General features: G+C 56.5%; 1 protein-coding gene across 2 annotated transcripts in view; it reads left to right on the forward strand.

The window, feature by feature from the left end:
• Positions 1–3,644: 3,644 nt before the first annotated feature.
• ATOH8 (atonal bHLH transcription factor 8) overlaps positions 3,645–15,249 on the forward strand; it is a 32,075-nt gene continuing 20,470 nt past the window's right edge. Inside the window, exons 1-2 of one of the 2 annotated variants that reach the window (XM_032352664.1) lie at positions 3,645–5,157; positions 6,887–8,112. In XM_032352664.1, the coding sequence (XP_032208555.1) occupies positions 4,381–5,157; positions 6,887–6,964 (855 nt within the window). In that variant the 5' untranslated portion in view covers positions 3,645–4,380 and the 3' untranslated portion in view covers positions 6,965–8,112. Of the gene's footprint in view, positions 5,158–6,886; positions 8,113–13,935; positions 14,129–15,249 lie in introns of those variants that run through there. The other variant, XM_032352663.1, reaches the window with a different exon arrangement.

Genomic DNA, 15,249 nt, shown 5'->3' on the forward strand with positions numbered 1-15,249 from the left:
CACCCATGGGTGTTGCGTGGGCACCAAGAATTTTCTGGGCAGGTTCCACTCAGCAATGCTGGGAGGGCTCCAGTGCTTGGATGCCAAGATCTGAGATGCATATGTCTGAGACCCTCAAATGTCCAGAAGTGGGGCCCTGGCATCTGATCCTGACTTGGAATGAGCCAGAGCACTGGGCTGGTCCAAAGGCAGGCCAGTGGCTCCGGCTAAGAGGTGGACAGCAAGAAACTCACCCAGGCTGGCAGCACATGCAGGGACAGCGAGGATGCCAAAGAGCCCAGCATTATGTGTAGCCCAGCTACTCAGTCTCCCAAATGCAAGTCCCTAAGTTCTCAGGAGATAGCAAAGCATGATTGTTCAAAGCTTGGGAGTTTTGGTCAGTTGCCCTGGGCTCAAAGCCCACTTCGGTTATTTCCTTTCTGCTGGCAAGGTTTTCCCTCTGGGAATAGTTTCCTTATCTGTAGAATGGGTTTACCTCCTTAGGTCATCATAAGGATTTAGAGAAACAGAGCCTGTCATCAGTCCCTGTGTGGAAGTAATGATTGCTGCCCAGCTATCTAGTATTTGCTCCCAGGGGCCTAAGACCCAGAGCTCTTGCCTTCCTTTCCCTTTCTAGCTTCATTCTTGTTCTTTGGAACAGCCATCCAGGGCATGTGGACCCTCCCAATGGCACGATCATGCTAGCCCAGGGTAACATTCAACAGTTGAGTCAGTGGGGGGATGTTTTTAATGTAGGGCATAGGTTTTCTTGGGGTGTCTATGTAGTGCCATCCCAAGAAGAGGGTGAGACCACCTTGACCCTCAAGAGCCCTTTTATCCTGGCAACTCTATGAATTCACAAATTCCGTATTACTGTCATCGCAAGGCTATCACTGGCAGCTTCAAAACGAGCAAGTTCCTTGCAGGGAGATGTGCGGTACAGGCAGCACATACCACCAGGGGGCGCTGCCTGGCCGCTCTCCCGCGCACGCTCGCGCGCGCTCTCTCTCTCTCTCCCACACACATACATTTTCCAAAGACGCTGAGGGAAGGCAGAATCAGGAGCCTTGGGATGCAAGTTTACCCTGAGGCTGGGGGTCTATGGGCAGCTAGCCTGGGCCTTGAAGATCAGCCACCTGGTGGGCTGGGAATGACATTAACAGGGACCCTCCGCATCACTTGGGCCCTTTACAGTTTGCCTCCTGTTCCTGTTCCATTCCTGTTCCTGTTACAGTTCCTGCCTCCTGTTCCATTCCATCTTATGACGCATTCCATCTTATGACTAAGGGGATAATGCCCAGAAAATGAGCATCATGGGATTCCAGCGATCTTCTCTAGTTTAGAAGACAGCCGGTGAGGAGCTCAGGCAGCATGAGTGGAGCCCTCGATACTCAGCCAACATAGGTGCTTTTCCTAGAGCACAGCCTGATTTTTCAGTCCTGCCAGTGACTTCCAAGCTAGCCACCCCAACTAGCTATAGACACTCCAGCCTGCAACTGTTCCCTGAGTCTGGGGACAGATGCTGGGATGCAAGGAGCCCAGTCGGTCTGCAAACAGGAGATGCCTAAGGCCACTGCTTACTCTACACGGTCACTATGGGTAAAGCTGTACCCACAGCCTCATGTAAGCCCCGTGACTGCCCTATGAGGCACGATAGCATGATCTCTATTTTGTAGGTGAGGACTCTGAGGCTTAGAGAGCACCCCTACAGCTCTGGGTGAGGGTGGGGTGCCTGGTTTTGCTCCCATGTCTGCCATCGACTGACTAGACGCACAAGGAAAGGGCAAGCACGGATCTTAGCCTCTGCTTGAGTTCTGGAGAATGTAAAGGACAGGAGAGCTGGCTGTCCTCCAGCAAAGGTCTCCTGAGCACCAACTCTTGAAGACAGGGAGGAAGGAGACTGTGGGCTTCCAGGAGCTCACAAACTAGGGGGTCAGCCAGGTCCTCAATGGAGGACAGATTGCAGTCAGACTTGTGAGCGAGACTGTGCAGAGGCCAGGAAGGGCGACAGGGGGCTCTGAGGGTCGGCCCAGGTTTACAGGAGGAGGGGACACTGCAGCCAGTCATCAAAGGGTGAGGAAGAGCGTGCTCCACAGAGGGGAGATGTGGGAGACCTGTGAGCAAAAGCCAAGGTGTTAGGGTCCCGGGACTGGGTGGGGAGACAGCAGATGAACAAGGGCTCCTCTCTGGGGCAAGGTGCGGGAAGATGCTGGGTGTGCATGGAGGGGCGTGCCTCAGGAGGCACATGCATTATGAAGAGTCTTCTTAGTGGAAAGAATGAGGTTCAGGATTTACTATAGTCAGAAAACTGCTTGCCTCCGTGAGTGTGAATGTGTACACATGAGCATGCCTTTGAAGCCCTAGGTCAAAGTCATTTTAAATCTCCAATCTCTTTTTACTTTTCCAACTACCCTGAGAGGTTGGCTGGACAGAAATATCCTTAAGGACAGAGGAGAAAACAGAACTGAGAGTGATGAAATGTCTGGCCTATGGTCATGAGGCTCAATGGTTGAAAAGCCAAGGTCTATCATGGGCTCCTGGTCCCAGCTCTATGCTCCTGCCCCAGACTTCTGCCTGGACTACCATCCTATCTCCCAGGACCCTCCATGCCACAGGCCACCACGCCACCTGCCCCCTCCTGCATTTTCACAGGAGAAGCCCCACCAGGGAGCAGGAGTGAAGGACTGAAACAGAAAGATGAGGTCCCACTGGCTGCACAGGCCAGAGCCCAAGACCAGGGTAGAGGGTCCATCTTCTTCTCCCAAACTGCTCCATGTACCCATCATGGCCTTTAGGAGGAACTGCCGCAGAGAAGGGACCCAGGAGGGGTGAGGCCCCTGTGCTGGTCCTCCAGGACAGACTTGGGGAAATGGGCCTTGAGTAAGAGCTCCCTAGTTTGACCTCTTCTTTCCAGAATCTCCAGGGGGCTGGCACTGAAGATTGAAGGTCTGGGAAGTGGACATCTGCTCCCTGTCCATGCTAGTGGGCATGTGCAAATCTCTCCCTTAGCACCAGGCCCGGCTCTGAGCGTTGACACACATACTCTCAATTTCCACCCCCCTCCAGGGAAAGGTTTGATTGTTACCACCCTTTTACAGCCAAGAAAAGGGAGGCACAGAGAGGTGAAGTGACTTGCCCAAGATCACTCAGTTTGTAAGTGGCAGAGCTGGGGTTGAACCTAGGAAATCTGCCTCTAGGAGCTACTCTGTCCCTGTTATTAGTAACATTCATAAGCAGAGCAGTCATTTGACCAGTACCTCCTGTGTGCCTGGGCCTGGGACTTGGGCGCTATCCTCTGCACACTTCTCATTTCATAGATGAGCAAATCCAGGCTTAGCAGGCGGCCTGGGTGAGGTGCCTTCAGAATCTCACGGATGCCAGGTCTACCTGAATCCAAAGTGTCTACCCTCCCCAGCCTCTCTGACTCGCAGTGTGAGTGGGGAAACACATGCCTTTTCTGAGCCTCAATTTCCCTAGAGCCTAGGCCTTCTGCTCCCGGCCTCCCTGCTCCAGCAAGTGACCAGTGGGTGGGGTTGTGGAGCTGTGGCAGTGAGGGTCAGGGCAACTCAGGGCCTTTCCCTTCCCCCAGCAGGCCCCCTCATCTTCCCCCTCGCAGAAGTCCCTGCTCCATTTTTTGTTTTTGTTTTTTTCTCAGTTGGTCATTTGGGACGGGGAGGTGCTGGGTGCAGAAGGTCCCTCAGAGGTCAGCTAGGCTGGGTAGAGAAGGCCCAGCTCGGATCAGGGGAAGGGCCGAAGGGCCCAGAAAGCCACGTGCTCGGGGTAGTTCTGCGGGGGAGCGGACGGTCCTCTGGGGAAAAGAGCAGCGCCCCGGACTTGAGGAGGGGCGGGGAGGGAGAGTCAGAGGAGGCAGGTTCTGGACAGAAGGGATGGGGGTGGGGGGAGGTAGAGAGGACGCGGACAAAGGAGGCGGCCGGCAGCCCAGCTGTTTTGAAAAATGCTTCCTGTTTCTTTAAAGGCGCTCGCGGCTCGGGCGGCCGGGGCTGGGGAGGCGGCGGCGGCGGGAGCTGCCTCCTCTCCGGGCGGCGGCGCTGACTGATCTCGCGAACTGGGCTTCTGTGTAAACTGAGGCTAAACAAACACAGATGGAGCGCAGCGGGCGTTCTCCAGAAATGCTGGCAAGGCGGCAGCGACTTCAGATGACACTCTGAGCGCTCCGGGAACGGACAGCCCGGCGGCTTCGCGGAGCCGGCGGCGCAGCTGCCCCGGGCGAGGGGGAGAAAGGGAGGGAGGAGGGCGGCGCGAGCAGGGGGAGAGCCCGAGACTCCCAGGCGCTGAGCGCGGCGGCCGCCCGGGCAGAGCCGGCGCGCAGCGTGCAGAGCGAGCGCGGCGGGCGCGCGGCCCGGGCAGCCCCACGCCCCTGCCTCGCGCGCTGCCCGCGCCATGAAGCACATCCCGGTTCTCGAGGACGGGCCGTGGAAGACCGTGTGCGTGAAGGAACTGAACGGCCTCAAGAAGCTCAAGCGGAAAGGCAAGGAGCCGGCGAGGCGCGCGAACGGCTATAAAACTTTCCGATTGGACTTGGAAGCGCCGGAGCACGGCGCCACCGCCACCAACGGGCTGCGCGACAGGACCCAGAGGCTGCAGCCGGTCGCGGCCCCGGTGCCAGCCCAGCTGGCGCCGGCTGTTCCCTCAGGTGGGGGCGCGGACCCGGCTGGGGAGCGCCGGGGCGCTCGGGCGCCGGAGGTCTCCGACGCGCGGAAGCGCGGCTTCGCCCTGGGCGCAGTGGGGCCGGGACTCCCCACGCCGCCGCCGCCACCACCCCCGCCGCCGCCGCCGCCGCCGCCTCCGGCACCCCAGGGCCAAGTACCCGGGGGTCCCGAGGCGCAACCTTTCCGGGAGCCCGGCCTTCGTCCCCGTATCTTGTTGTGCGCACCGCCTGCACGCCCCACGCCATCAGCGCCCCCTGCGCCCCCGGAGTCTTCCGTGCGCCCCGCGCCCCCCACGCGCCCCGGGGAAAGTTCTTACTCGTCAATTTCACACGTAATTTACAATAACCACCCGGATTCCTCCGCGTCGCCTAGGAAACGGCCGGGCGAAGCGACCACCGCTGCCTCGGAGATCAAAGCCCTGCAGCAGACCCGGAGGCTCCTAGCGAACGCCAGGGAGCGGACGCGGGTGCACACGATCAGTGCAGCCTTCGAGGCGCTCAGGAAGCAGGTACCGGCTGCCAGCCGCACACCCTCACTGAGCCCGGGCACGGTTGCTGGAGTGGGTGGGTGAGTGGTGGGGAGATTTTAGGGAGGATGAGGGTGTGTGCGAAGAGCAAGTTATTCCCGCCCGGTCGGCCCAAGAGTCCAGACGGGTTTGAGCCCTCCTAGGGCAGTAACCCTCTCCACAGCTTTGGTACGGATCTTAGGGTGCAAAGTAGGGGCAAAGGGTTGAGATCTCTGGCCCAGGCACGACCAAGTTCTCCCGCCAACCCCCGGCGCGACCCTTCTGCACGTCTGACTTTAGCCCTCATAGTTCACTTTTATGGCAACAAGTATTTGTCTTCCTGAGTCCCTTGGGTTCGGTGAGGAGTGGCGAGAGGGAATGTGGGAATCTTGTCTTCAGGGAGGAAGCGGTGGGCCGGGGGGTACACTTCGTCTTCAGGCATTTAGCGTGGTCTGGGTTTTGGGAGGCCTAAGATGCTGCAGAGGGGTGGCCCTGGTTTTGCCAGCCCCCCTTCAGCCTCTACCTCCCAGAAGGATGCCCCTACACCCAGGCTGCTTTGGGGGATCTGCAGCCCATCCCCTGGTATCCTTAAGGATCTGGGTTACAAGCCTACATCCCCTCCCCAGGGTCAGCCTCAGGAGCTGGCTGGTGAGAGCCTTCCCAGGGGATTCTCCCCTGCTGCCTTTCATCTCATGGTGAAGCACCAGGGTCTACTGACAAGACCGGTGGATTGGGGGACCTTCAGAGACTAGTTCCGTGGTGGGTCAGGGCTTCTCAGTTCGGGGCTGGTGGGTGCTGCCCTCACCAGACAGCGTCCTCTAGGGGGTTGGAGAAGAACATTTATCTGAGAATTACCCGCAATGGGGAGGGGCAGGTTTTGCAATCACATTTTAAACAAGGCTGGGACTGCCCTGGGGTTCTAGACTTCTCATTTTCTTAGAGAGAAGGGAAATCTAAGAAGAAGGTAGTACGTGCCCACTGCCTCCACCCCCAAAGGGAATGGGGAAGGAGTGGTGTGGATGTGACAGGTTTGGATGGTCAGGTTTTTGCTTACTCTACAGCTGACTTCCTGTGTGACTCCAGAAAAGTTACTCAACCTCTCTGGCTTTAGCCAACAGCAAAGCGTTTTAGAAAACTGGTTCTTCTTTCTGGATCCCACTTTCTTTTTCCTTCAGTGGGCAGAATGGACAGATGCATGTGTCCATCCATGGGAAGGGAGTTGAGCTCCTGGGAGGAAAGAGACTCTATGACTTGGGCCAAAGTGTCTTGCTTGGGTTTGGGTAAGATGCTTGGTCAGGGAGGTGGCTAGCCATACCGGTTGGGACCCTGGGCAGTGGGCCAAGTGGAACATTCAGGCTTACTCTTGGGCAACAGCTCTGTGTCTGAATGCTTGGGGAGGGCAGCCTATAGAGCATCAGGCCACCCACGCCCAGGATGGAAGGCTGACAGCCTAGGCAGAAAGATGCCTTTCCACTAGCTTACCTTGCAACTAGGGAAGACTGGGGAGGCTACAAGCCAACAGCATCACAGCTGGTGGGTAGCCGGGTAAGGCTGACACCTAGGTCCTCTGACTGCCAGTTCAGGGCCCCTTTTGTCCCTCTGGCTGCCTCTTTCATTTCCGAGAAAGTGTCCTGGTCTCTGCGTAGTCAGCTCCACTAAACATCTCATTTACCCAGTGGTTTCTGCTTCTTTCAGTCATATTCTACCTTGCTTGATCTTAACATCCCGTCAGGTTGAATCACCCCAGTTAATGGAATGGAAAACTGAGGCCCACAGAAAGAAGAAAGAAGACTTGTCCAAGATCACCTAGTGGGTTAGGGAAGATGACAGCAGTTTCTGGAATGCCTGTCTGGCCAATTGTGTCCCACAGTGCCCTCTGTATCTGTCATGTTTATTAACAATCAGAAGCTGGTTTACCCATGACTGGATCCGAGAGGAAATTATTTAAATCCTGGTCTCCTTTCACTTCTCCCCTTTCTGTGGGGCAGTTCGACATAAAAAGGACAGATTCGGGGACGTACCTATGCCTGTACACGTGGTCATTACCCATGCCCAAGAGCACACACAGCACATGGCCACAGAGGGGCCTGCCCCCGTTTGTTTCCTCCTTGCTCATTCTGTTCCTTCCCTGGAAAGCTGCTGCGTCAGAGTGGGCATCTGCCTGCTGTCTGCCATGGAAGGAAATGTAGGTAGGGCACTGGTGATCTCCAAGCTGGGGGCTGAGGCCACACCAACCACAGCTCCCATCCATGGAGAAAATCCTCTGTCCTGAAGGAGCTCCTTCCTCCTCTGCGCCTCTGTTTCCCGCACATTTAAGAGGCACTTGCGAGTACACGTGTGTGTGCACACATACACGCTCACACACCCCAATCCAGACAACGTGTAGCCCTGGATCTAGATTCAAGTTTGACTGTTTGAAATGGGCCCTTAGCAGAGAATGGAAAAGCAGAAGGACGATTCTGAAATGAAGGCCTGACCATCATGGCACCAAGATCAGTTCTGGGATTGAAACTCTGGTCCAGGGTTTTGTTTCCCTGAGCAGCTTCCTGATGGGGTTAAAAGAGCACTGGGCAAGGAGTCCAGAGGGCAGGGTTTGAGTCATGGCTCTGTTGCCTCCTTTCTGCCTAACCAGGAAAAGTCACTTTTCCTCTCTGGGGCTTCAGTTGCTAAAGCTGGAAAATCACCATAAGTCTTACCCCCCACCCCCAACCAATAGCTTCTTTGCAAAGAGCAAACGAAGAATGGAATTGGGGCTGTAGGAGGAATGAATATTCCTTGAGCATTCGTAGTGTCCACAGTGCCAGGCAAGGCCTTGAGCGATGTGGAAATAAACATTCTGTAATCATTTTAATAACAATCATAGGAACTACCGTTTATCAGATACTTGCTTTGTGGCGAGCACCGTGTTGGGCGTGTTATGTGTGTTAGTTCATTTAATGAAATGGGTGTAATTATTATCCTCTCCCCATTTCACAGATAGTGAAACTAAGGTTCAGAAAGCTTACCTAAATTCGTCGAGGTCTCGCAGCCTTCCGCTAGTGCACGGGGCCTTGTGGGTTCTGTACTGCCTGGCTCCTCATCCCATCATTTGCTGAATGTGGGTGTGCTGTGCCTCCTGGGCCTGGAGCCGTCAGGGCCCGCATAGCTGTGTGTCACTGTCACTGTCGAGCCTGGATTCAAATCAGAGTCAGTGAGTCACTCCAAAGCCCAGGCTTTCCAGAGCTCTGCTTCTCAGCCTCTTGAATGCCCCGCAGCTGTCCACCCTCAGCACCCACCCACCAGGAAGCCTTCTGTTTGGTCCAACCCACTGTGCTCCTAACTGGGAAGGGAAGAGAGGGAGCTGCTTGGCCACAGAAGTGCAGGTGGGGGAGAGGCCCTCTGGTCTGGTGGAGAGGGGGAATGTGTGGGGCAGATGGTCAGGCCACAGCACATGCCACCAGCCCAGCTGCGTAGGGCCCTCCCTGCCGCCTCATGTGAAGGCCATGTGTGCACAGCTGGGCCTGGCCCTTGTGCGGGGCTGCTCCAGGGCCAGGTGGGAGGGGGTCGAAAGGAAAGTCTGGCCTTGCTGGGGGGGACGGCGGGGGGTAGGGGAGAGGCCAGCATCCTGGCTTTGGCCTCCGGACGGCACATTGGGACATCTGGTGTGTGTGCAGCCCTCCTCCTTCCCCTCAAAACTTGAAGCCCCTCAGCTTTGAAGGAGGAATGGCAGCCTTGTAAGGCCGAGGCCAGAGGAGGCTGTGAGGAGCCCTCAGGACCTGCTGAGGTGACTCTTTAGGAAGGGGGTGCCAAGCAAGCTGGGCCTGGGCCCCCTTCTCTGTTGCCCTTGGAGTCTCCCGGGGGATGCTCACAGAGGGAACTCACAATGGACTATGAGGGGGGATGGGGTGGTGCCCACCAGCCCTGCCCTTCCCTCAGTCACAACCTCACAGCCTGCCAGGAGCCCACGACCCCACAGCAGCCAGTGTGTGTCTCCCCAGGAAATGGGGACAGACCTGCTTTGGGGACTCCATCCACATGGTTGAGGGGTGAAAAAGGCATCCACTCTGCTCCCTCAGGACCACTCACCACAGTGGCTGGTTACTGAGCCTCATTGCACTGGGGGAAGTGCCCTACCTGAACCTGTTGTTACGTGTCTTTATGGTCCCCTTTCCAGGCCTGTGTGGCCCTGGGGCCGTGGCTCGCAAATACCAAGACCCGGGTTCTCGAGGTCCAGCCTCATGGCTGTGTGGAAAAGGGATTTTAGAGAACCTATTTCGGTAGAACTAGACAAGGACCTTGAACAGCTCTGCACCAAGGGGTTTCACCCCAGGAAGCCAGCCCTCACGCCGACACGAGAGGTTAGAGAAGACGTTCCAGTAGAATCAGGCGCTCAGCAGTGGGTCGTGCCCACAGTGCTGTGGGAGCTCTGCAGACCCAGGAGTCTCGACGGGCTTCCAGGAGGGCATCCTGGGCAGGATCTGAAGCAGGGGATGGCTTTGAGCACTTTGCTGCATGGGCTGGTAGCTTTTCGGCTTTGTTTCTCTGTAGCAACTGCCCGGGTTTGCTTCCCCACATCCCTTTCTCAGGTCGTGGGGACTTTGGTCATTTTGTTGGTAAGGAAGCTGAGATCCTTTAAGGTCATGAGACTGTCTGAGGTTACAGTGGACGGCCAGTGGTAGAGCCGGGTCCTTGAGCTCCCAGGACAGTGCCCTTCCTACATTTTGCTGTTTCCTGGAGCTAGGAGAGAGTCTGGCTTGCATGGGTGGGATGAATGTCTGGGGGTAATAGGGGACCTTGTGACAATCCCTACACCTTGTCCTCTGAAGCTTAAAAATCCTTACGGTACGGGGTGAGCACAAGGCAAGTCTTTACTTTCCTAGAAGTTGGGCAGTGTTAGGAATTGAAGACGCATGACCGTGCTGCTTCCTTTGCTCTATGTCGTTTGACTAGTGGAGCAGACCGCTGCTGAGGGGGTCCTCTGCAGGTGGTGGGGTGGCTGGTCATGCCCAAAGGCTAAAGGCCCATGGGATCATCTGTCCAGAACTCTCCAACTCCAGGTCAGAAAGGTGGGCTGCCTATCCCCCAAGGGCTATAAAGACTGATCCAAATCCACAAGCTGTTGCTTCCAACTAATAGGAAAGAGCCCAGCTAAGGCATCAGATGCTTCTCTGCAGAGTGGAAAAGATCATTTCTACCTCCCTGGGCCGTTTAAAGATAAATGTAGGCATTGTATTAAAAATACCCTTAGTAGGTCACATAAGCAGCCGGGGTGGCCTGGGTACCCAGACATTGCTGTTCCCACTCTGCAGATGAGGAAACAAAGGCCCCAGAGAACCGAAGGCACCTCCCGAAGTCGCTGGAAGTGCCTGCGGTTTCAGACTAGCTCCTTCCACCCTTCTCCACCTCCCAGAACTAGGACCTGTTGCCAGACTCTCACTTTGTGGGGGCTGGGCCAGGCCAGGGTGCTTCCAAACTGGGCTTCTGGGGGCACAGGACTGCATCCTAGGGAATGGGTACCAGGAGGGTCTGGAATTAACCAGGTGAGCGGAAGAGTACCTCCCACCCAGGGCAGGAGGATGAGGAAGAGGGTGGAGCCACCCAAAAGTTGCCCTTGGCATCCTACATGTGGCCATGTATGCTGGAGGGAGTCTAGGGAGATCAGTGGCCATGAACCTTCCTTGACCACTAGACAGACAAGCTCCTGGCATAGCTTCAGGTCTCAGTTCAGTGAACTGGGGCCCAGGATGTCCCACCTCTCTTTATCTTCACGTGCAGATGAGATAACCGTCTTTATTTGGGGGAAGGTTTTAAATGGGACAGACTACCTGTAAATAGCTATCATGATGCCATATATACCACCAGAGGCCCGATAGATGGTTTCCTTGTCAGACCTGGATTTTGATAGAAGCAATGAGGCAGAGTGACAAAACTCGGCCCAGACCTTGGGACTGGAGCCCCTAGGTTGGCCTTGGCCACTTCTGTTGCTCTGTAATCTGCAATGACCCTGGATTCTCATGCTCAGATCCTTCCCAAGATCCCTGGTGCCCACTGGCAGGAAAGCCCATCTGTTCAGGGGCCAAGGGCTCAATGAGCCAGGTAACTCCCAGTGTGGGCCCTGGGTGAAAACACCAGGAGGGACCTGTGTCACGGAGCTATGCCCAGTCCCCAAGGGCCTCTGGCAGGTAGGCATTCCCTCCTGGGTGCTGGGTTGGCTCTTGAGACACCCCCTTTCCCTGTGCCAGGACTCCAGGGACCTTTCTGTCCACTGACCTTGTTTATTTGTTCAGGCTGATAAAGCAGGATTCTCTGGACTCTGGTTGGAACAGGCAAAGTGCATTGTTCTGCCAGCTTTTCTTGGATGGGTTTTGAGCCACAGCCAGGACTGGGGGGTGGTGGGGGGGGGGTGGGCACTGCACAGGAGGCGGCATGCTCTCCGTCACTAGCCTGCCCCTCCTTCGGTTTCCTAGTCCGGTGAGTGGCGACTCTGTGGCTGCTGGAAGATTTTAAAAGGGGACAGCAAACCTTGCCTCTGGTGTGGGGGGCCATTTCAGGAGCCCAGCTGGTGGGGAGGGGGCGGTGATAAGCAGGCATCTTGTCGTGCTTCTCACCTGCTCCAGAACCCTGCCTCGGGGACCTTATGCAGCCCCACTCTTAAGGACTCGCTGACTTATCTCAGGCCTCACTCTCTGCGGTGTGCCTTGTGGTGGTGGGTGCGGTCCTCTGAGTAGATGGAGAGGAAGCCAGCCCATGGAAAGACGAGCTCAGTGGCCTGGGGTCTGCTAGCCCTGGACAGCTAGAGTCGGGAGTTGAGCCCAGATGGCCACAAGGTATGTGGGCTTCAGCTCAACACTGAAAAGCTGAATCTCCATCCTCTGGGAGAAGAAAGGGTTTTGAACACCTTTCCCAACATTCCGCAGCCCCCTGGTGAATGTGAAGGTAGGCCATTTGTTCATTCGCTCTCTCATTCAACAAACCCTTTGGAGGGTCTGTTAGGGGCGAGATCTGTGCCAGGCCCTGCAGACGTGGGCCTCTGCCCCTCAGCTCTCTGGGAGACTGCCTGTTAAAGGAGTCACAGTAATCAGAAGTTGAGGATGGTCGGGGGACTATTAGTGCACTCTTTTTTTTTTTTTTTTAAGATTTTATTTATTTATTTGACAGAGAAAGATCACAAGTAGGCAGAGAGGCAGGCAGAGAGAGAGAGGAGGAAGCAGGCTCCCCGCTGAGCAGAGAGCCCGATGCGGGGCTCGATCCCAGGACCCTGAGACCATGACCTGAGCCGAAGGCAGCAGCTTAACCCACTGAGCCATCCAGGCGCCCTATTAGTACACTCTTAAGGGCAGGGCCTGCTCTGGCTCTCCTCCCCACACCCCCTAGTTCAGGATTGGGAAGTGAAGGTCCGAGAGAGCTTCAGGACAACGTGATAACAAAGTGGACCATGCATTTTGGGTCCCCATCTGAGGGAACTCTCTTAGCCATGCTTTCTCCATCTCTGCGTCAGTGACCATTCAGGCTGGGCAGTTCTTGGTGACGGGGAACTTACAGGACCCTGTGCACTGCAGGGGCCAGTACCACCTTCCCTCCACCACTCCCCAGTACAGACAATTAAGAATGTCTGCAGGTATCGCCTACAGTCCCCGAAGGATAGAATCATCCCCGGTTGAGAAACATTGGCCCAGAAGAGGGGCTGGTATATGGGGGATACTCACCAAATACTTGTTGAGTGTTCGTGCTGGGGCAGCCCACTCTGCGGGATGGGGGTTAATGAGTCCCAGAGTCGGTGGTAGGGGTGGGTGCTGTGTCTTGATCTGGATGCCAGAGAGAGGAGGAAACTGGAGCCCTGGGGGCTGGGTAGGCACGGCCCAGCCATTCGGGTGAGCGGTACATCAGAGAGGGGGTAGGCTGTGTCGGAGAGCACCCATCAGATGGACGGTGTGGGGGCATTTCCACGTCTCAGCACAGTCTTCGTTGCTTTTTGCTTGTGCGGTTCCAGCACTGGCGGACAGTGTTAGAAAGTTAGATGCTTTGTCTCTTCACCCCGTACAAACCCCTGTGCAAATTAGTGAGCGTCTGCTTGGCGATGAGTCACTGACAAGCATGTCAAGTCTGGTTGTGGCTGTAAATATTTATTATGCACCTGTTGCCTGCCCAGCAGCACCTGCAAGTCCAGAGGGCATAAAGAAAAAGAGAAAAGAAAAAGGAAGGCCCTCCTGGCTAAGCACGGGTACTTTCCTTCCTGTACGTCCCCAGAGTCCGGGTCCCTAACTCTGTTATGACACTAACATCTCTCTCAAGTGTGAGTTCTCTGAAGTCAGGAAGCAAGTTATTATTCAGAGTGGGACCCGCGAGTGTCTAACAAAACAAGGTCCGCTGACTGAGCGAGGGGGTGGATGGAGTATCAGAGCCAAGAAAGAGGAAGCGCGTCAGTTCTGTCAGAGAGACTCCCTCTTAGGGACTGTGGGGGACAGAGCTCTGTCAGCGTGGGACCTCACATGCTTCATTCCTGTTGCCCCGTGGGTGTGAGATGAGCCTCTGTTTCTTCCACTGCAACTGTGGGAACGTGGATGCCTCCCGGAGATTGTGAGTGGACAAGTTGAGATGCGTGCAGGCACACAGTGGGTGCTGAGAACAGAAAATAAAAGCCGGGTCAAGGGATTCGACAGGCCACCTTCGCTGCCCGGGGGGTCTCCTCTAGGGCAGCGGGACATCATTGTGAGTGGCCCTGTCTGCCTGGCCAGGGCCCAGAGCCCCACCTACCCCCACCCCCCCACCAGCAGCCCCTCCTGACGCCTTCTCAACCCCCAGGTGCCGTGTTACTCCTACGGGCAGAAGCTGTCCAAACTGGCCATCTTGAGGATCGCCTGTAACTACATCTTGTCCCTGGCACGGCTGGCGGACCTCGACTACAGCGCCGACCACAGCAAACCTCAGCTTCTCCGAATGCGTGCAGCGCTGCACCCGCACCCTGCAAGCCGAGGGACGCGCCAAGAAGCGCAAGGTACGTGCCAGCAGCCACTCGGCAGCCTCCAGACGGGGCGGGAGAGGTGGTAGCGGAAGTTGGGCATACTGCTCTCACCCAGGCTTCTGATGGGGCCAGCAAGGTCAGCTTCCTGGAGGTTTGCTGGGGGTCGCTCCCTGGGATTACAGGGGTGACCCTACTCCTGGTCATGGGGCTGTCGGGTACCTTGCACAGTCACCCCGGGCCTCCAGCTCTGGGTGTGCTCCCTTCATGGGGAAGGTGGTAGGTCTGGTGCTCTTTTCTGGTTTTCCATGCTCTGGTGCCGATGTGCCCAGGTGGCCCCTGATAGATGTTGTATCAGAATGAGCCTGACTGAGCTCCCCTGAGCCGGGTGACAGGACCGGAGAGCTCTTCGGCACATTTGGGGATTGCTTTCGGCCGTGCATTAAGGCGAGTGACGTTTGTAATTCATTCTTTCATTCTGGAGAGATTTGCTGATCCCCAGCCCTGTACCAAGCCTGCCAGACAGGACTATAAGGGTGACAAATGTGGTCCCAGTGCCCATGAAGCTCACAGGATGGTCAGAGTCATTCTTCTGCCAGTGGATATGGGTGGCAGAGTATGACAGGGTGGTCGCCGGGGTCTGGGCTAGGGGCGATGGGAGGCCAGGTGGAGGAGGGAGAGCTTACTTCTGCTGCCCGAGGGAGTTTGAAAGTGCGTCTTAGGGTAAGAGGTATTTGATCTGGGCCCAGAAGGACAATCAGGAGGTCACTGGGAAGATGAAGCAGGGCCTAGCATCCAAGACAGAGGAACCAGCCTGCATGAAGCTTGATGTGTTTGGAAAAGGATGTGCGGGAGGAAGGGTGGTGGGCCCAGCTAAGGCCCCTGAATGGCCTGTGCTCCCTGCCTTTCCATTTGCGGGTCCGCGCCAGGCAGTACTGAGCAAGGCTTACGGCAACCCTCTGGATCTCTGCTCCTGCAGGGCCAGGGGAAAAGACACAGAGTGTGGGACCCCGTCTGTGTCCACGAGGTGGATGGAGGCTGGGGGAGACGCCTGCCCCCCTGGCCATCCAGGGCTGGAGAGGGTGGGGGATCCCGGTGACTGGCATCCTCCGTCCTTCCTTCCTGGCCTGCCTCTCCCTCTCATCCCTGACATTCCC

This window comes from Mustela erminea, chromosome 7 (genome assembly GCF_009829155.1).
Source record: "Mustela erminea isolate mMusErm1 chromosome 7, mMusErm1.Pri, whole genome shotgun sequence".
Taxonomy (NCBI): domain Eukaryota; kingdom Metazoa; phylum Chordata; class Mammalia; order Carnivora; family Mustelidae; genus Mustela; species Mustela erminea.